The sequence below is a fragment of the Lates calcarifer genome, linkage group LG12, assembly GCF_001640805.2.
Source record: "Lates calcarifer isolate ASB-BC8 linkage group LG12, TLL_Latcal_v3, whole genome shotgun sequence".
Lineage (NCBI taxonomy): Eukaryota > Metazoa > Chordata > Actinopteri > Centropomidae > Lates > Lates calcarifer.
This window is the reverse complement of record NC_066844.1, coordinates 14,321,864-14,341,572: the sequence shown is the minus strand read 5'-3', so window position 1 is coordinate 14,341,572 and position 19,709 is coordinate 14,321,864. Positions and strand designations below refer to the sequence as shown.

Sequence of the window (19,709 nt, the reverse complement as noted above, 5' to 3'; positions counted from 1 at the left end):
AGAGAGTGGATGTGTGTGTGTGTGTGTGTGTGGCATGTTAGTATGTGTGTAAGTGTGTGTGTGTGTGTGAGAGAGAGAGAGAGTATGAATCAAATTGCTGCTCATCTAATCTCTCAAAGTGACAGAGTTCCATCATACTGGGGGTGGGGAAGGAGGGAGGGAGGGGCTCTGCATTTGGTTCAGCTGTATGAAAAAATATGGGCTAGTCCACCTCGTGCTTTCTTCACAGACGCCTGCATGATAATCCCAATCTGTGGCCATTAGTGCACTGAGAGAATGAGTGAGGAGAGGGTTCAACAGAGAGAGAGAGAGAGAGAGAGGGAGGGAGTGAGTGGGGGGAGTGCCTGGACAGAGATGCACAGAGAGGAAAAAAGAACGAGAGAGAGAGAGAGAGAGAGAGCTTTTAAGGGATTTGGCAGTGATTTGTAGAATCTCACTGCCTGTAATGTTGCGCTTTTTCTCCACTTTTCCCCGACTCTGCCATGATACCATACCCTAAAGCCTCAAAAGTCAGTCTTTTCATTTCATCTTTGTAAATCACAACACTTCTTTTCAGACCATTGTTTTTTTTTTTTTCTATTGTGGCTATTTTTGAGAGTGCACAGCGGCTGTCTGAGATGATAGAGGATTTACTTTTTGGTGAGGAGAGGAGAGCCTTGCCTCTAGATATATAATCACATTTTGGACCATGGACGGAGGCCTGTGTGGAAGAGCTCATGTGATGGATAAAATCAGGACTGGTCGATGAAGAATGGGCAGGTAAGAAGTGCCTTTACATGAAGAAATTCCTTTACTTGCAGGTTACCTGTAATGCTATTTTTCAAACAGGAAAATTGTCTGCAACAGTTGTGGGATTGAATGCAACTCAGATTTCTTAGATTTTTTTAGATTCACATTATGCTATTATAGATTTTGAGAATATTTACAACTAATTATCCTGAAGTAAACTTCAAAAAAACTGAGGAAAAATAGAAAAATATAGCATCATAACCATTTCACAGTTCAGGCATGACTATATATGTATGTATTTCAGTTTGACAGAACAGAGATATGGAATCAGGTAAACAATTATTTAGATTTAATTCAAAATGTTTCAGTGCTAAGACTGAAAAAAAAAAAATTAACTCATAATAAATATTTTCTAGTGTCCATATTCTGCCTGGAAAAATGAAATATATTTACAGTCTTAATAATGACATTTTCACATTCTGTTAAGCTCAATTGATTACTCAGGATTTTGTCAATGATCCTCCTGCAGATATAATTAACCTGCTCCAGCTTTTGGAGCATGAAATGCTGTGAAAGGTTCAGTTGATGTTTTCTGTTTTGCAAAATTTATAGTGTTTTCCATCATTGGCTCTCAGCTCTGTGTGATAAAAGCTTCCAATATTCACTCTGTCTCATCCTGCATGCTGCCTAAAATCTTCTCCTGAGCCACCGCTTTATATATATAGGTTATATTTTGTCTTTTCTTATGGTTGCTTAGTTCAGATTTGACTCACTAAAACAGATGTCAGACTATAGGTGCAGTTTAGCAAAAATCCTTGGCTGCACCTATACACTCTGTTACCTAATAAGGGAATCATTTTTAGCATTGACCTCATCAACTAAACAGATCCATTGGCAGGTCTACAATTACACTATCATGTTGTGCATAGATGCAATACTCAAACCAAAATGAACCTTTTAAAAGATTTTAGTTTTTTCTTTCACAATCAAAGTCATTTACTGTTATGTACCTTCAGCTGTGTGACAGACAAAAATGCAAAAAACAATGTGATGTGGTCATAGATTGTGGAAGAACATGTTTTACCTGACTTTAAAATTCACAAAGATTCAAGATGGGGAAACAGCATGAACAGTTTTTAGCATTCTTTCTCAGTTAAAAAGACTAAAATGATCAGAGTCTAAAGCCTCCTCTGTAACTATCTTTAGGTGTCAAAGGTAGAGGGAGTGGCCTGGTGCTGTCAGTACCTCTGCTGGTCATCATCATGACATCAGAGGCCTGCTCATCCCATCAGTGCTCCTGGCTTGGTTCACCATCCGGACACAGGACATGGTCTGGACTGCTGTGGGTGCTGCTGGTGTGTATCAGCCCGGGCTCATGGGCCCAGCAGGGCAGCCAGCCACAGTCCATCAAAATCGAGGGTGACATCACCCTGGGCGGGCTGTTCCCGGTGCACTCTCGAGGGCCTGCTGGGGTGCCCTGTGGGGAGGTTAAGAGAGAAAAGGGGATCCACCGACTGGAAGCCATGCTGTATGCCTTGGACCAGATCAACAGCGACCCGGACCTGCTGCCTAACATCACCCTGGGGGCCCGGATCCTAGACACCTGCTCCAGAGACACCTACGCCCTGGAGCAGTCGCTCACTTTTGTCCAGGCCCTCATCCAGAGGGACACCTCAGATGTTCGCTGCTCAAACGGAGAGCCTCCCATCATCCCCAAACCAGAGAGGGTAGTTGGGGTGATTGGTGCATCTGGCAGCTCGGTGTCCATCATGGTGGCCAATGTGCTCAGACTGTTCGCGGTGAGCTTTCTTTTATTAACTCTCTTCATTAAACACTGAGAGAGCAAAATATTTGGGACAGCTCCTCTTTTCAGTAAAGTAAGCTGATGAAGTGAACCTAGGCGAAAGCCATTATCCCTCCCTGATTTCTCTGGTTTTTTTAATCTATTCACAAAGGAGGAAACAGAGGCACATGCGTTGAGCAGTGGTTCCCAACATGGGGATTGGGATTCCTCAGTGGGACCCAGATAATTCAGAGGGATCCTAAACTATGTTAATGTTTTCTGACTTTTCTCTACACTCTCACCTCATTAGGTCAAATAAATAAAATAAAAAAATCTCCTTTTGGTTAAACTGCCAACAGCTCATATCCACACTCAAGGCCATTACTTTATCTTTTTCTGCAGCATGAACATGGTTTAGTTGCGCTTCAGTTATAGTTTTTACAAACCTAATTAAAAGTACTCTACATTTAATAGCATCATCTCATTCTAGTTGGATACTTGGATTGACAATACTGTGCTAACATTGTATCGCTGATGTACACACACATTCAGCACACGCTCATCCTGATATCATTTAAAAAGATTTAATAATTTGGATGGGATTCTGTATTGATGGCAGGTACACTTCACAGGATTGTGAATCCATTGTCACGTGTGGCCTCTGCAGGCTAATCCATGTTATGTGTTCAGTGCACAGTTATTTTTTTCAACAGATGATTGACCTCTGATAATTGATTACACTGCTTATAGTGATGACGGGACATTGAGTCTGGGTAAATCCCACATTATGTCATGTTCTCATCGACTTACTGACATAGTCTGCCAGAAATCTAGAGATATCTAAATATAAACACCGGCCTAACTCCAATTGGCCAAATTAGTTTTACATAAAAAATGCAATTTCTACTTGCCTGGATGCTACTTGTTGCAGCATTCTTTATACGAGGATGTTAAGAGCCAAGGAGGGGCAGCTTGCATACAGGGCAGATGTTAACTACAGCATTATAGATCCCAACCACCACTAAGCCCCTCTCAGCAGCTCAGGACCCTGGGCTGAAAATAGAGCATCAGGGCAGCAGGATGACATTGGTTCTAGGATAACGGCAACTTGTGTCCAGTGTGGAGTAGATTTAACTAAATGGTGTGTTTCCTCCTACTGTCCATATGTGCTGCTCTCCGAACTGTGGAAGTTTCTAGACTGACGCTCACTATACATTGAAAATCTGCTCTTAGCCAGAGCTGGAAATGTTTCAGCATGTTTCAGCTATCACTGAGCACAACCTCTGGGCTACTTAATTTACCCGATAGTTTATCTCTAAAGCAGTTTATAGTGTTTGTATCTTAATTATTCCACTTTGAGCTTGTTCAATAACAGGACTCATTCAGTTCCTTTTTTCTACAAAGCTTGTATATTTATATTACATTTATACAAATACATATTTAGATTAAATGATCAATTAGACAATTGACAGATTATTAAGTGTTCTTAAATGTGAGAATTTGCTGCTTTTCTCTGTGTTACATCACTGTAAATGGAATATCTATGGGTTTTGGACCACCGGTCCGACCAAATAAGCAAACTGAGGATGCATTTTGCACTGTTGAAAACTGTAATGGAATAATTTTGCAGTACTTTTTCTTTACCTGACAATTCATAGCCTAAATGATTACGCAAAAAGGATAGCTGTTAGTTGCAGCCAAGTTCCTAATAATCCCTTTAATTTTGTATCATCCAATGTTTCAATGCACCGTTCATAATTCCAGTTAAACCAACCGTGGACTGCACAGTTAACCTTAATTTTTTTTAAACCATAATAATTCAAGTGTGCTGTGAGGTAATTATTAATCACAAAAGAATTACCGGTTAATTCAACTTTCCTGAAACTCTTGGGGTGCACAAGCATCTGGCCATTCTCTAGTAACTCATTCATGAGCATCATAAAAATACATGTGTCTAAAATCTGTGCGTATTACATTCACATTTCCTTGGCTTGGTGCCATGAGAATACGCTGGATAGTTTATCATTAACTGAATGTGAGAAGATTTCAGCAGGAGTGGACTGTAACAGGATACTTCCTGTGTTACTGATACAGCTTATTGATTTTCGAAAGTGAATTGGTGCAGATGCCTCTGTGGGATTAATTTGGAGAGGATTACGTGTTGTCCTGTTCATTACAAATATGTATGCAAACATCTGAATCACCTTTCTGACACAGACTCTTCTGGACACTAATGTCACATGTCTCTCAGAAGACTTTTTAGTAATATACAGCTGTAGAGGAGTTCTGATTTGGAGAAAGTTCACCCCTGGTTCAAGATGGGCTCTGTTACATGGAGGATGTCCAGTAAATTTGATCTTGATGGGGCTAACATAGAGCAGTAAATTTAAGCTGCGTGTGGCAATCAGAATTAAATATATTGTATGGCTTACATCTGAGAAATGCTAACCTTTTTCTAGTCTCTTGATCTCTGTCTCTCCCTCTGTGCTTAACGTAATTTGACTAAAACCCCTATAATCCTTCTAGATAATCTGTGAAATGGTTCTCTCGCTCCTCTCTCCTTCTCCCTTCACTACCCCTTGTGTCTACCTTTTTCTCCTCGTCCCCTCCAGAGGGCCCAACGTTAAGCCACGCTGGGCGACTGGCATTAGCAGGGTCAGGGTTGAGACTGTCGACATAAACTGTGTCATTAAAGAAGTAGCACACCAGTAAATTAATCTTCTCATCCATTTTTTTCCCCCAAACAAATGCTTTTACAGCTGTGGTTCCTACCATCTGTATTTCACTGTGACGTTGGCTATATCCTCAGCACAAACCAGCTTGGGACAGATCACACCGTGAAGTTGCCTCAGTTCTGAGAATTACTGAGAACACAGGCTGTTCAAGAGATGAACTCTCTCTGTGATAGTCCAATTTTGGGATTTTACTGCACTACAACTTGTCAGTATTAATGTGGAAGGCCTCCATTTAGACACTGTTAAGGTTTTGTCTGTGAGTGAGTAAGTGGTGCATCATCCTCTGACGTGGTTTACTTAGTCCTCTTACCATTCCCTTTACCTTTGAATGCACTATTGGCCTAATAATCAGTGCTGCTCATGTTTTCCACTTGACCCCACTCTTTCATCACCACTGACCCATCCGTGTGTCTCAGATCCCCCAGATCAGCTACGCCTCCACTGCCCCGGAGCTGAGTGATAACAGCCGCTACGAGTTCTTCTCCCGTGTGGTGCCTCCTGATTCCTATCAGGCCCAAGCCATGGTGGACATTGTCAAAGCCATGGGCTGGAACTACGTCTCCACGTTGGCCTCCGAGGGCAACTATGGAGAGAGTGGCGTTGATGCCTTCCTCCAGATATCCAGAGAAGCAGGTTGTGTGTCTGGCTGTGTGAATGTGAATTTGCTGCTCAGACAATAAGGGATTACTCATTCATCGAGCCATGTTGTCCCTACTCATTAAAAGACGGAAATAGGACAGAAAAATCCTTTAATACACAAGCACTAACAGGGCAAAGAGAAGTCAACACATCTTATGGGTTTAAAAGCTGTAATGATGTCATCAGGGTTCAGATTTCCTATTACCAAAATTCCTACATATACTGCACATCAATATACTGCACATCAATAACTGACAATACAGTTCACAACTGTACCAGCAGCTGTTTTTAGTTGCTATAGCAATGCAGTTGGTCCACCTCTTTAGTCCAGGCTGAAATATCTCAACAAATATCAGACGGACTGCCATGAAGTTCTGTACAAACACTCATGGTCCCAAGATGATATATCGTAAAGACTCTGGTGATCCCCTTACGTTTCCCCTAGTCACACCATGACAGTGACATATGTGGTTTTGTGTAAATTATTATCATTAAGTATTAAATCACTTGCCAGTATATTTAATGCAAATTTGATCCCCTGTAAAAACTTCACTTAACTCCTATGTTTCATTTAGCACCACCATGAGATCAAAATCTGAATTTGTCCATCAAAATTAAAATTTAGCTCCAAGCATCACTGTGTCATAGTACAACTCCACAAAGCTGCTAACGTGGCAGTAGACTCTTAATTTGGTTTAAATAATTCTATATAATAATTTATATACCTGGTCTCATTTAGACATGTTTTCTGACTTTGGTCTGTTGATCTTCATCTACACTAACATGACTGAGAGTCTGTGTGCTAGCAGTTCTGTGAGGCTGTAGACATTGCAGTGGTGATGTTAAGAAGGAGCATGTTGGCCATATTATTATAGAATGTTAGTATGCTAAAATTTAGCTGATGAGAATGCCATTAATTCTTGAGGTATTTGGTCATAAACCAAAGCATTGGATACATTAAAAACTTGACTTATAATGAAAGGGGAGCATGAATATCTAATTTTAAGTGATAGCATTATAAGCTATATCATCCTTTTGGTAACCTATAGTACACTTTTTATGGTTTCAGCTATGTTACTGATTATTAGAAATCTTGTATACATAATTATTTTGTTTTGCAGTGAGTAGTGAAAACAGGAATATACTGTAATGGCAACATATATCCAATGTGTCTGACACAGGAGGGCTGTGTATTGCTCAGTCCATAAAGATTCCCAGAGAGCCCAGACCAGGGGAGTTTGAAAAAATCATCAAGAGATTAATGGAAACCTCTAACGCTCGTGGGGTCATCATCTTTGCCAATGAGGATGACATCAAGTGAGTCAAGCTCTGCTGCATGCTACATTAGACAAGGGAAATCACCCAGATAAATAAAATGTGCACTTTGTGTATATTCATCTGTGAAATATGCTGACTGATAATTACACTTGGAAAAAGGTATACTAGAAAGTGAGTGATGAGGTATATTCTGTCCTCTTACAGGCGGGTATTGCAGGCTGCCAAAAAGGCCAACCTGACAGGGCACTTCCTGTTTGTTGGCTCTGACAGTTGGGGGGCCAAAAACTCCCCAATTCAAGACCAGGAGGATGTGGCTGAAGGTGCTGTCACCATCCTGCCAAAAAGAGCCTCTATTGATGGTAAGGCCACATATAACATCAGATTATTACATCTCACTCAAACCAACTGGGTGCAATAGGAATATATATGCTAGCCTGTGACATATGACATTGATGGATGAGTATAATACCAATGCAACATATAAAGGAAATGAATGATTGATAAGTCTGATATTGATATTTCTGCTCTGCCACTAAAGATTGAGTAAACTGTCATAGCCATATTTCATTGTGCTAAAATTTGATTTGTTTTTCTGATTTTAGCCCATTATGATTATTGATACTCCACCCTATCAGTCAGTGCTGTTATTTCAAAGGATGTGTGACATTTTCATGAAACATAAATTAACTCTGGTTTGTGATACAATTCAGGGTTTGACCAGTACTTCACTTCGAGATCTCTAGAAAACAACCGGAGAAACATCTGGTTTGCAGAATTCTGGGAGGATGACTTCAAGTGCAAGCTAACTCGCCCTGGTATAAAATATGAACCGGGTAGACGAAAATGTACAGGTATGATGCAGTTTAACACACTGGGAATTTTGAATATTTTCTGTGCAAGCAGTTTTATAGTGTGTGACACTTTTGTTGTCTGCCAGGGGAAGAAAGAATCAGTCGAGACTCACAGTACGAACAGGAGGGCAAGGTGCAGTTTGTGATTGACGCTGTGTATGCCATGGCCCATGCTTTACACAGTATGCATCTTGACCTCTGTCCTGGCTCCATGGGTGTCTGTGAGAAGATGGACCCTGTGGAAGGACGGATGCTCCTACAATACATTCGCTCTGTCAACTTCAATGGTGAGCTTTCAGTATTCAATCTGTGATTTTTCTGCTTTCTGTAAAGTATGATAATTTAGATTTAAACAAGTTTAATTTTCTTTGACCAAACTAAGCAACAGACCTTGAGTCATAGGAGACTTGTGTTTGCTTTTCCACTGCTGCGCTCCATGACTGCAGAAGGTTTGAAAAGAAGCAAATTTAGAAAAGAAAACAGCATAAGGGAGGTCAGCTTGGAGACGGAAGCCTTGAGATGTTTCTGCTAATGTACCTAGCTACAGAACACAGCACATTTCTTCAAAGCACGTCCTCTCCCTAGGGCTGCCTCCGCGCTCTTCCCTATACACAACGCTCCTGCTTTTCATCTTCTTTCATGAAAAAGTCACAGTTTGGAAAAAGAAAAAAAAAAAAATTGTGTTCTATGAAAGCATCCTATTTACTGCTCTCCTTTGCTGGATGACCTTGGCTTGTATGGAAGATTTTCTGATTGAGTGCCTGCAGGGACCTGAGAGGAACATTCAATCACGTTAGGGCAACAGAGCAGAGTGCACTGAAAGACTGTCCGCATGGAGGAAAGCCTTCACTAAAGAGCATCCTGCACTCAGCTTTCACATGATTGCACAAGACTGAAGAAAGCAAACATAAGCTGTATTCAATGGTGTGTGGGCGTTTTCTCTGCCACTAAAGATGGGGGTGCCTATCTCCAGCTTAAAGAGCTCGAAATACTTGTCTCCTCTGACTCATTTTCTTGCTTTTTGATAGCACACAGGTCATTAAAACTCTGTCTCCATCAAACAGGCAGTGCAGGAACTGGAGTGATGTTCAATGAGAATGGAGATGCTCCTGGTCGGTATGACATCTTCCAGTACCAACTGTCTAATGTCAGCAACCCCGGCTACAAGGTTATCGGCCAATGGACAAACCACCTCCGACTTAATGTAAATATCTGTTGGTCCTTTTGAGTATAACTTGAACTTCTACTAATAGTTAGACCTTTTGAAAAATATATAAGATTGATACCACTCTCATATCTTTAGGCTAACTATGTAGCTAGAGCCAGCAGCCAGTTAGTTTAGTTTAGCATAAAGACAAGAAAGCAAGTAAGTGTATTTTCTCAAAATGTCAAACTATGCCTGTGAAGTAACTGATTCAGCATGTCTCTTTTCATGGATTGTGGTTCCTCTAATGGCAGCAGTTAGAATTTTATGAAGTCTTAATCAGTGCCCACTTAGCACAATAAGATAATGTTCGTGTGTTTGTGCATCCACTCTAGTCTGAGGAGATGCAATGGTCAGGAGGTGACCGTAAGATACCTGAGTCCGTGTGCAGTTTCCCCTGCGAGCCTGGTGAGAGGAAAAAGATGGTGAAGGGTGTTCCCTGCTGCTGGCACTGCGAGCTCTGTGACGGCTACCAGTACCTTCTGGACGAGTTCACCTGCGACATGTGCCCATTTGACATGAGGCCCTTAAAGAACCGCACAGGCTGCCGGACCACCCCCATCATCAAGCTGGAGTGGAGCTCTCCCTGGGCCGTCATCCCTGTCTTCCTGGCCATTCTGGGCATCCTGGCTACCACCGGAGTCATTGCCACCTTTATCCGCTTCAATGACACACCCATTGTCCGTGCCTCTGGTAGAGAGCTCAGCTATGTGTTGCTGACGGGCATCTTCCTCATCTACTTCATCACCTTCCTCATGATAGCTGAGCCCAGTGTGGCTGTGTGCGCCTTCCGCAGGCTGCTTCTTGGGCTCGGCATGTGCATCAGCTATGCTGCCATGCTCACCAAGACCAACCGGATCTACCGTATTTTTGAACAGGGCAAGAAGTCAGTCACACCCCCGAAATTCATCAGCCCCACCTCTCAGCTGATTATCACCTTTATACTCATCTCAGTGCAAGTAAGTGTTTGTATTCATGTTTCACACTGGTTAATTAGATCCTCTGTAGCACTCTAACACTTCTTTCTCTCTAGTTACTCGGAGTGTTCATCTGGTTTGGTGTAATGCCCCCCCACACCATCATCGACTACGAGGAGCAGAAGCCTCCAAACCCGGAGTTTGCCCGTGGAGTTCTCAAGTGTGACATGTCCGACCTGTCCCTAATCTTATGTCTGAGCTACAGTATTGTACTGATGATCACCTGCACGGTGTACGCCATCAAGAGCAGAGGAGTTCCTGAGACCTTCAATGAGGCCAAGCCCATTGGCTTCACCATGTACACCACCTGCATCATCTGGCTGGCTTTTGTACCCATCTTTTTTGGCACAGCGCAATCGACTGAAAAGGTGGGAAATTCAACAATTTCACTGACTGTACCGGTTCTGTTACTGGAATAGCCTGCAAGAGCCTATAAAATGATTAGAAAAGTACAATCTAAAGCTAACAACCTAATCCTAAAGCCAGACTTAGAACCGAAAATGCTCAAAGGAAAGTTTAAACATCTATACTTCCATAAAGACCGAGCAAACTCTTTGTGCAGATGAAGGCCATGTGATATGGTCAAAAACCCTGAACGATGAGTTGAGAATGATTTGTGGAGAGCTGCAACAATTACAGTCATTCTTGATTAATCTACCAATTATTGCTTCATAATTGGTGACCCCTACTCTTCATAATTTCCTTAAGGCCAACTGATGTCCTCAGGTTGCTTATTTTTTCAGACCTAAACTCTGATATTCCGTTTTACTATCAGATTAAAAATATAAAAAATTGATTATTAAAGTAGATGAAGATTAATTTTCTGTCAGTCGACTAAATCATTAAATCATTTACATTTTTTCTGATACTTACACGGTCATGAATGAACTGTTTATATATTTGACTGGCCGATAAAAAGATAAGTATAAGATAGTATAATTTAAGAAAAATATTCATCAACTGATTTAATTTGACATTGAAACATTTATGAAAAAAATTACATTAATCTGATATTAGTGGATTCATAGATCAAAATATTAAAGTTAAAGTAAAAATTTAAAACAGTTTTTGAAAAGGAAATGAAAAGACATTCTGGCTTTCATTTATCCTCTGTGTACTGTATGTGTCGGTTGTTCAAGCCTTTACATTTGTGCCAACATGTATGTTAATGTTAATCAGATTTAACATCAAATAATGATTCCATTGAAACATTTTTTTCTCTTTACAATGAATCCTCAGGATTTTTGGAAGTGTTTTAAATAATGTGCTGGATCAAATTACGCAATATACAATAAGACACATTAACTGTAAGAGAGTAAATGAATCCTTCAGAAATCTGAGTTTGTTGCCTGTCATATCATATTTGCTTCCTGCTGTACTCACAGGACATCCTGCCTCCACTGTACTCTGAGTTTAATTTGGCTTGTGGGCTATTTTCTTCCGTCATAAAGTACAAGACTGTTGGGGGAATATTTGAAAAACAGAGATATGCTTTGACTAATAGAGAGCCGTATTATGAATCAGCCAGGCTGAAACAATTAAAGCCCGAGGTGCTTTCAAAGTCTTTTCACCTCCTCCGAATGGAAATGAATTAAGAAAAGGGAGGGAGGGAGGGAAAGGAGGTCAGATGAGCTGAGGGACGGTAAGGACCCCTCGTGGACCAATTCAGCTATCCCATTCAATTAATCATCACTTAGAAAAAGAGCTAAATATAGACTAACTTTTGTCTGGCTCATGGAAATAGCGGCTGTTATCCTCCCATCATGTGTAGGACCACGTGAAGGAGGAGGTGATTTACCTGCTTGATGTCTGTATTTACATATGGAGGAACCATTCACTGATTCTGAGCCAGTCTGTCTGCCCGCCTCGGGCAAGGCACATAAATAAAATCCACTTAACTCATAAATCACCACGGCTCATTTTTAGAAGTGGAGAGGTCACTGAGAGAGGCCAATAAAAAGCAAGACGAAAAAAGAAATGTTATTGTATGGTCGTCAGCCTGTGAGATACCAGGATGTGCTGCTGCTGAGGATAGTGTACAATCTATGACTTATTTATGGCACAAATATATCTTATTTATGGCATGTATGGCTTTATTTATTTATGACCTGTACAGTTTGCTTGAATAATGAGTTCATAATTTATTGGAGGAAAATCTCAAGAGAAGTCACTTCTCATTATTACTGTTGGATTTGCAATAGGAAGAAGAGCAGTCAGGAGTAGATGTGGTCAAAGCCCATAAATAGAGCTTCCTTTCCTGACTACATATACCAGGTCATAAATCATTCATCAGAGGAAAAACACTGCCTCCTGTGCTTTGAGATGAAAATCGTAAAGACTGCTTTGTGACAAACCCATGAGATCACATATAGATATACATTATTCAACCTGTGAATACTGATGACATCAATTATTAACTGCACGCTGATGGATACTTTAAGAAATGTGCTGAAATTAATTGATAGTTTGTCTAGCTGTAATAACCACGTGTGGATGTGTGTAGCAGTTCTTCTAACCTGCCCTGTCTCTTGTTGCAGATGTTCATCCAAACCACCACCCTGACGGTGTCCATGAGCCTGAGCGCCACTGTGTCCCTTGGCATGCTCTACATCCCCAAGGTATATGTCATCATCTTCCACCCAGAGCAGAATGTCCAGAAGCGAAAGCGCAGCTTCAAAGCTGTGGTGCAGGCGGCCACCGTGTCCACGCACCTGTCCCAGAAGTCCAATGACAAACAAAACGGAGAGTCCAAGATTGAGCCGGACAGATCACAGTGAGATGACACAAAATGTTTCATCACGTTAAAAAGTAACAAGACCGCAGTGAGCTGGTTGATGACCGATGAAAAATAAGCATTTACTCTTATTGTTGGCTGGATTTCTATTATTTTTTTCTCCCCCTTAACTATGGATGAAAACACCAGCAGACATTCCTGATTTCTTTTAACACTTATTTAGATTTCTCTGAAATACTAAACCTGGAATGACACACAAAAGGAAACAGAAATGGTCACCCCTAAAATGGACAACTTTTTGGTACACTTACACAGCAACTGGGAGGATGTTGAGCAATCCTGAGTGGACTGAAAGCAAATTTTTTTTGTAACGACATCCACATATACACCGCAAATTGACACAGAGGTATTGTTAGTTTTAACTCTCCCTGGGAAATGCTGTTTAGGAAAAAATAAGTTAAGCTTAAATGGCGACCTTTGTCCTACAGGAAGATGTACATGTATATGGAATCCCCTTGGGGTCAATGAAACATGTTGTTTACTGGCTCCAAAAGCACTGCATGGATTGTGTTTTATGTGTACATGAATGTTTTGAAATATTGTTTGTATGGGGTATCGTGACTTTTTCTTCTGATTGCACTGGAAGGAAGTAGCTTTTAAATGCACCTCAATGTCCTGCTACTATTTCTGATTAACTCCTATGGGAAGGTAAAATTAATCACTAAATTATAACCACTCGCAGTAGAATCGTTCAATATCTCATCTCTAATACAACAAAGCATTTTAAATTAGTGTTATGTATGTGATCATTATGATACAAACTGATCTTCACTGTGGAAATTGTAAGGTCGTGGGTGAGAACAGGATACAAGTGATTGCGAACAGGAAATGTATCTTATATCTGGTACTTGTACTTTACTACAGTGGGAAACAATGTTTGGCATTTCCCTATATTGTTTGTCAAAATGGTGAAAAAGGTCAGTTTGTATGGCAACATGCCAAAATCAGAGACAAGCTGCTGTTATGTCCGTGCACGTGAAGCTTCACTGCATCAGTTGTATCCACTTCTGCAAACATTATACGTTTAGCATGAGGTAACCCCTGAAATTAACAACAATCCCTTATTTGCCTGTATATTATTTGCAGTGTACTCTTTGTTACTTGATCTCAATGTTCAAACTCAGGTTTTACTGGAGGTGTTTGGACTAAAGTTTTCTTGAGGATTACAGTCTGTACTGGTACAGCCTTTTCAACACAAATGGATTCAGCAGTCAACACGTGCAGAGCATTTTCCCTCACAGTGCAGAAGGGCTGAGAGATTCATGTCCTCATGTGAGAAAACACTGTTTGTACTGCCCTCTGCAGGAGAGCACACCTCAGTGAAATGTTTGTGATTAAAAGCACAGTCAAGAGGGAATTGTTTGTAGACCCCACACAAACCTTAATAAAAAAAAATATTGTTTATTATTTGAGTTGATTTTAAATCTGGCAGGGCCACTAAAACTAAAAACAGCTTCCATTATATCTATATGTAGGCGTTCACCGATGTGGATTTTAAATAACAGGAAGACAGTCAAGCAGTGACATTTGAATGGTCTGAAAAAAAAAAAAAGGTTTAGCTCTCACACACATACAGATACCCACATAACTACTACAAGAAAAGAATCCAAAGCAAAAGGCTCCACATCAACACACACACACACACACAAAAATGTACAGCAGGTTTGCTTTTGTCACCAAGAGCTCAGCATCAGTTTTCAAATGAGAGGTCAGTTACTGCTTTTAAATAAAGTTCAATCAGAAAGTCCTGTTTGGTGCTGAGTGGCAGAACCGCTGCCAGGCTGGTTCCCTATGCCAGAGCAGCACCAACATGTTACTTCACACACAGCATTCTGACCTCCTGACTCCACTGCCGGGGAAGGAGATGCTGAAATTCATTCAAGGAAATTGTCCAGAGTCAGGCATGGTGCAATCTTGGGTGGAGGCCTGGTCACCTTCTTCCTTTTAGCTTTCATTAGCGGGCGAATTTCTGATAAAGGAGACTGGAGTGGAGCGCTTGGTTAAGGAATAATGCAGTTGAGTTCGCTTTTTCTGTTCTGACTTCCACTTTTTCCAATCGCTATTCTCTGGCACCTAAAAATGTCCAAAAGTAATAGAATCCAAATGCATTTTCATTGAAAGCTGTATTCCCATTTGAGACCAGTAACATAAGGTAAAAACACAACATTGATAAATTATCGAATTATAAAGTCATTATTGGAGATGCGTTAGCAAATATCTGCCTGTTTACACATTCAGTGGATACAGTACATGCACAGTGGAACCCCTACAAATGGTTCAGAATGCGGCGGCACATCTGGTCGTCAATCAGCCTTAAAGGGCACATGTCTCTCCACTGCTTATTTACCTCCAGTCGTACCTAAATGCTATCAGAGCAGGGATGTCTCTCCCTATCTTCAAGAATATCCAGAGGAATCTTCTCTTCTGACAGCACCTCCTCCCCTAACAACCCTAACACCCTGACATGCCTAACTAGCACTCTAAACTAAACTAAACAGAGCACTTCTTAAACTGATCTTCTTGCCCTTAGTTTTATCGAACAGATTCAGTTCTTCACCTGCCTCAAGGTCCTCCATTGTACTGAAGCTTTAGTGTTGTCCCTCACTTGTAAGTTGCTTTGGACAAAAGCAACTTACAGATATTCCCCTCCCTTCACCAAAGAAGACTGGCTCTTTCAGCTGCTAAATTTACCAGGAGTCTGTCTGTTGTTCGGTGCTGAGCCAGTAGTACAGTGGGTCTATTGGAGCATTTTTCCCTGAAAACAGCTTAACGCTGCTGCTGAAAATGTGGTTAATAAGAGACCAGTGGGAGCCTAAAAAGCAAAGCATGTTACACAGTAAAAGATGCTCATAGTTAATAAGTGCAGCTTTAAAATCTGAACATCCTCAGGCCCATCTGCTGCTGCAGTTCACCATAACAGGCACTTTATTTGGGCTAATATTCACTAAAAGCAAGTCCTAACTCAAGCCAAATCTGAAGATGGATATTAAATAATAATGTGTTTAAAAAACTACTACCAATGATTGAACTGATAACTAAGTAATTCAAATCAAGAAGCACCTATCAAACTAATATTCCACGTGTTAGAAAAAAGGATACAGGTTGGATGAATTTAGTTCGTCCTCCTAATCCATCATAACCAGTCCTCACCTGAAACAGGAAACATTTTCTTTTATCCAAACCAGTAAAAAGGACGAATGGCATCTTAAAACATTCCGACTTTCAGCAGCTGTGTTGTACGTACAGCTCCAGGCTTCCTTTGGGGGTCCAACATGCTTCCAAAAGTCTTCTTTCTGAAGAGAATGGAGTTCCTGAAAAAAGGATCCATGGATCCATCCTCATCTCGGGCCTAAGATTTAAAAAAACAAAACAAAACAACAACAACAAAAAAAAAACATATTTAATGACACAAACACCAGATTTGGAAGTTGACCTTTTTTAAGTGACTTTCATAAATCTACCTTGGTTAAAGATGAACTTTTCTCATTGTGTTTGGGCATTCTGAAAAAGAAAGCATTTTACATACAATTTTAGTTTACAAACACAAAATACAAACACACTATAGCTCATTCACCTTCAGCTGCTACATCTTCTTTATAATACATAAACACATAATTGACATAAAACTCACACTGGAGGGTCAAGGCGCATCTTCTTAGATGGGACCTGCGTTGGTCTCTTGGCCACATCATCTGGTGTAGTGATGTCATAGGTCATATTGAGGTCAATGTCCTCACTATCTGTAGGCTGGTGGAGGCGAGGCTGCTTCAGCTCCAAAGGGGCCGGACTGACAGGTAAGCAGAGAAACATCCTGAGTGAATCACGCATGGTGTATGTTTTCATGAAAATGCATCAGAGCGTGAGGAGATGTCGGTTCAACTGCTGTGTGACACACACCTTTCAAAGACGAGCCGACTGATGGTTTCGTTTGTCCGTGACGGAGTGCTCAGAGTCTTCTGAAGAAGTTCCACTTTCTTTTTCAGACTCTGTGCAAAGATACGCATGTAAGCATCATAAAAAGGATTTCCATTATTACAGAACAAAAAAACAACTTTTTTTTTTTTCTTACAGAGATCTCTTTGTCAGCACTGGCAAGATCATTCTGCAGAGACTTCATGTCGTCTTTGGTCTTATTCACTTCCACTGAGGCTTTTTGTAACTAAAATGACACACACACAAAAGAGAAATTCGATTTTAAAAAATCGTGTTTGCACTCCTCTCAATGCTGATTAGTCACTTACTAACATAAAGCTACCTTGTTGTTTGAGGAGAGTACTTCTCTCTTCAGCTTCTCACACATTTCATTTGAAGACTTCAGGCTTCCTTTTAGATTATCGTACTCTCTGAAAAAAGAGGGGAGAGGCTAAATGTATATTAGGGAATGATAAAAGGGAAACTGTATTCATTAGGACCGAAGTGATGTGATGAGAAAACGAGCTGTTGCTTAGCGACACCATCAGCAGAAACTGGGCTTCTTACTTTTTGAGAGAGATGCAGTAGATGGAGAGCTGCTCTACTGCCGCATGGCTGACACCCATATCTGTGATCATGGACTCCACCTCTGCTCTCTGACCCTGCAACAACACGTCCAGGCTGGGGAGAACCCAGCAGTGTTAGTGCACAGTATGAGCATGACTTTCTTGTACAATGAAAGAAGGTACTACTGCAGAGCTTGCTAGCTGAGGGAAACTGAACAATGAATGCCACTTTCCCTACTTTTTTATCCAAACTAACAGTGTTGTTTTCCAACCACTCCATCATCCACTCCAAATTTAACTTAGGAAAATGTATGCTCATAGATATACCCAAAATACCATCATACAATACTCAAGACCATCTAAAATATTTTCCACACTTGTAGAATGGTTAATATTGTGACTATTAAAATGTGGCCCTAGAAACCTGGGTATGATTATGTCACTGCTGATTACCTTTCAAAAGTTTTCATTTTGGTCCTGAGTCTCCGGGCCTCCTCTTTGGCAGCCTGAACTTCATTTTGTTGTGTCTCCAAGTAAGTCATCTGTTTCTGTGAGAGGTCAAAACATTCTCTAAATAACTAATTACAGAGACAATATGAGTCAGTATGGGTTTAGGCAATGAAGAAACAGTAGGCATACTCTGAGAGCAGAGCAGAGCATCTCTTTTTCCATAATCTCTTTCCGTACGCTGTCCAGGTCTCTCCTCTGCTTGTCCACAGTTTCCTTCAAACTGTCCATCGCCTTCTGTTTGTCCCGCCAGTCTCGCTCTACAAATTGAAAAGGCAGATAATTAATCAATACAGCCTACTTTAAACAATTAAGCACCATCATAACACAACATAGTTCCTTACCTTTAGAGCTTAAAAGCACCTTCATTCGATCAAGCTCATTCTAAGGAAGGGAGAAAGAGTGAGAACGAAAAATATGACAGCCTGAGTATATGATTGCTTTAGACACCATTTCTCAAACCTAAAACCAACACTGTGATATATCGTTCAGGTGTTGTTAGTTTGGTACCTGCAAGCATTCTGGGTCTGCTGTACCCTCCTCTTCTCCACCAATGTCAAAGTACAGCTTGCTGATAATGTGTCTGGTGCTGACCTACACACAGACATACACAACAACAGTATTTAGGTTTATGTTTTTCCGCTGTTTGGCAAGTTGGTTCAGTCTGGACTATAGTGATAGTTCACTGATGTTTGGAAGAGTAAGTTACTGTACCTGCTTCCTGCACTGTGGACAGGTTTTTGTGGGGGCTGTCTGAAACCACTGGAGAAGACTGAGGGGATATGAGAAAGGGAACAGTTAGCCGCGGTTGAGACGTGTCAGAAATGTCTGTGTTGTTGAAGACCTTATGTATTTGGTTACCATTCATAGTGAAAAGTGTGTCCGCAATGGATGGCTGCAACATCTCTGGAGTGATCGAAGAAATCGGAGCAAATTGTGCAATACGCTCGGATAGGCATCTTAATTTCACACGGATCACCCTGTGATTAATGCGGAGAAACGGGTTAAATAAACGGCCTGTTTAACGTACAATCACTGTTCTAAGTTCACCAACCATACACGTGTTCATGTTCGTTATATAAATGTGTTTGGCTACATCTGTAACGATAACGTTACCTAAAAAAACACGTTAGTGGCCCTAACTAGCTACGCTAGGTGGCTAGCTAAATGTAATGCTAACGTTAGCCGCCTCACAGTCGCCATACTTACCGAACGAAGATGTTAAGTTACAGCGCAATCCTTCGCTATGAGGTAAAACATCCCTAATCTTATCCGCGATGTATAATTTTAACCCAGTTAAAGTGACACTCTGGCACAGAACATCGCTAGCTAACACAGACACAATACACCGCTCATCTGTTTCCCCGCTGTACGTTCAAACACAAGCCCCGCCCATGACGCCGCGTTCATGTGCAGGTTAGTAAATGTGCACACTTAACCTTACATTCAAAAATTACGAGATGCGGGACTTTGAAACAGTACGTTTTTCAGAAATGAAAGTAAACCCTTTATGTAAAACTAATGATATTTTCATCATAGAAGCTAACCTTTAGTTGGGCCAAATATATTTAACACTACCTGTTTGCTAAAGATAAAATTGACTTTCCATCCGTATACTTGGGATGGAACCCTTGCACTCACTGTGATATCTGAAAACATTTTTTTTTACAGACATGTACTTTAAAAAAACAAACAAACAAACAAAACAACAACAACAACAACAACATTTTAAGT

The 19,709-nt window shown here is 40.8% G+C and overlaps 2 protein-coding genes across 3 annotated transcripts; one reads left to right on the top strand and one right to left on the bottom strand.

Annotated features, from left to right (window-relative positions):
* The first annotated feature begins 50 nt into the window (after positions 1-50).
* On the top strand, positions 51-14,250 carry grm6b (glutamate receptor, metabotropic 6b). Its single transcript, XM_018679961.2, has 11 exons — positions 51-759; positions 1,936-2,528; positions 5,664-5,880; positions 7,068-7,203; positions 7,369-7,523; positions 7,875-8,015; positions 8,102-8,302; positions 9,080-9,219; positions 9,555-10,178; positions 10,253-10,564; positions 12,734-14,250. The coding sequence occupies exons 2-11, from the start codon at positions 1,992-1,994 to the stop codon at positions 12,971-12,973; spliced, it is 2,703 nt and encodes a 900-aa protein (XP_018535477.1). The 5' UTR covers positions 51-759; positions 1,936-1,991; the 3' UTR covers positions 12,974-14,250.
* Positions 12,768-19,375, bottom strand: traip (TRAF-interacting protein). Of its 2 annotated transcripts, XM_051074410.1 has the most exons (17): positions 19,185-19,375; positions 18,837-18,955; positions 18,690-18,747; positions 18,486-18,569; positions 18,320-18,359; positions 18,108-18,235; positions 17,922-18,016; positions 17,470-17,583; positions 17,246-17,333; positions 17,060-17,149; positions 16,888-16,976; positions 16,622-16,777; positions 16,452-16,491; positions 16,235-16,339; positions 16,090-16,140; positions 14,828-14,972; positions 12,768-12,907 (listed from the first exon to the last, which is right to left on the bottom strand). In XM_051074410.1, the coding sequence occupies exons 2-16, from the start codon at positions 18,932-18,934 to the stop codon at positions 14,865-14,867; spliced, it is 1,344 nt and encodes a 447-aa protein (XP_050930367.1). In that variant the 5' UTR covers positions 18,935-18,955; positions 19,185-19,375; the 3' UTR covers positions 12,768-12,907; positions 14,828-14,864. The 2 variants fall into 2 exon arrangements, with proteins under 2 accessions (XP_050930367.1, XP_018535479.1); XM_018679963.2 differs by lacking the exon at positions 12,768-12,907 and having other exon boundaries at positions 14,376-14,972.
* Between the last annotated feature and the right edge of the window lie 334 nt (positions 19,376-19,709).

Bases quoted from the DNA above. Each gene is read 5' to 3' on its own strand.
- traip (XM_051074410.1), bottom strand. From the start codon at position 18,934: ATGCCTATCCGAGCGTATTGCACAATTTGCTCCGATTTCTTCGATCAC. The intron at 18,570-18,689 runs GTACAGTAACTT...GTCTGTGTGTAG, and splicing joins GTCCACAGTGCAGGAAGCAG to GTCAGCACCAGACACATTAT. The intron at 17,584-17,921 runs GTAATCAGCAGT...GGTTCTCCCCAG, and splicing joins AAAATGAAAACTTTTGAAAG to CCTGGACGTGTTGTTGCAGG.
- grm6b (XM_018679961.2), top strand. From the start codon at position 1,992: ATGACATCAGAGGCCTGCTCATCCCATCAGTGCTCCTGGCTTGGTTCA. The intron at 5,881-7,067 runs GTTGTGTGTCTG...TGTCTGACACAG, and splicing joins CCAGATATCCAGAGAAGCAG to GAGGGCTGTGTATTGCTCAG. The intron at 8,303-9,079 runs GTGAGCTTTCAG...TCCATCAAACAG, and splicing joins TCGCTCTGTCAACTTCAATG to GCAGTGCAGGAACTGGAGTG.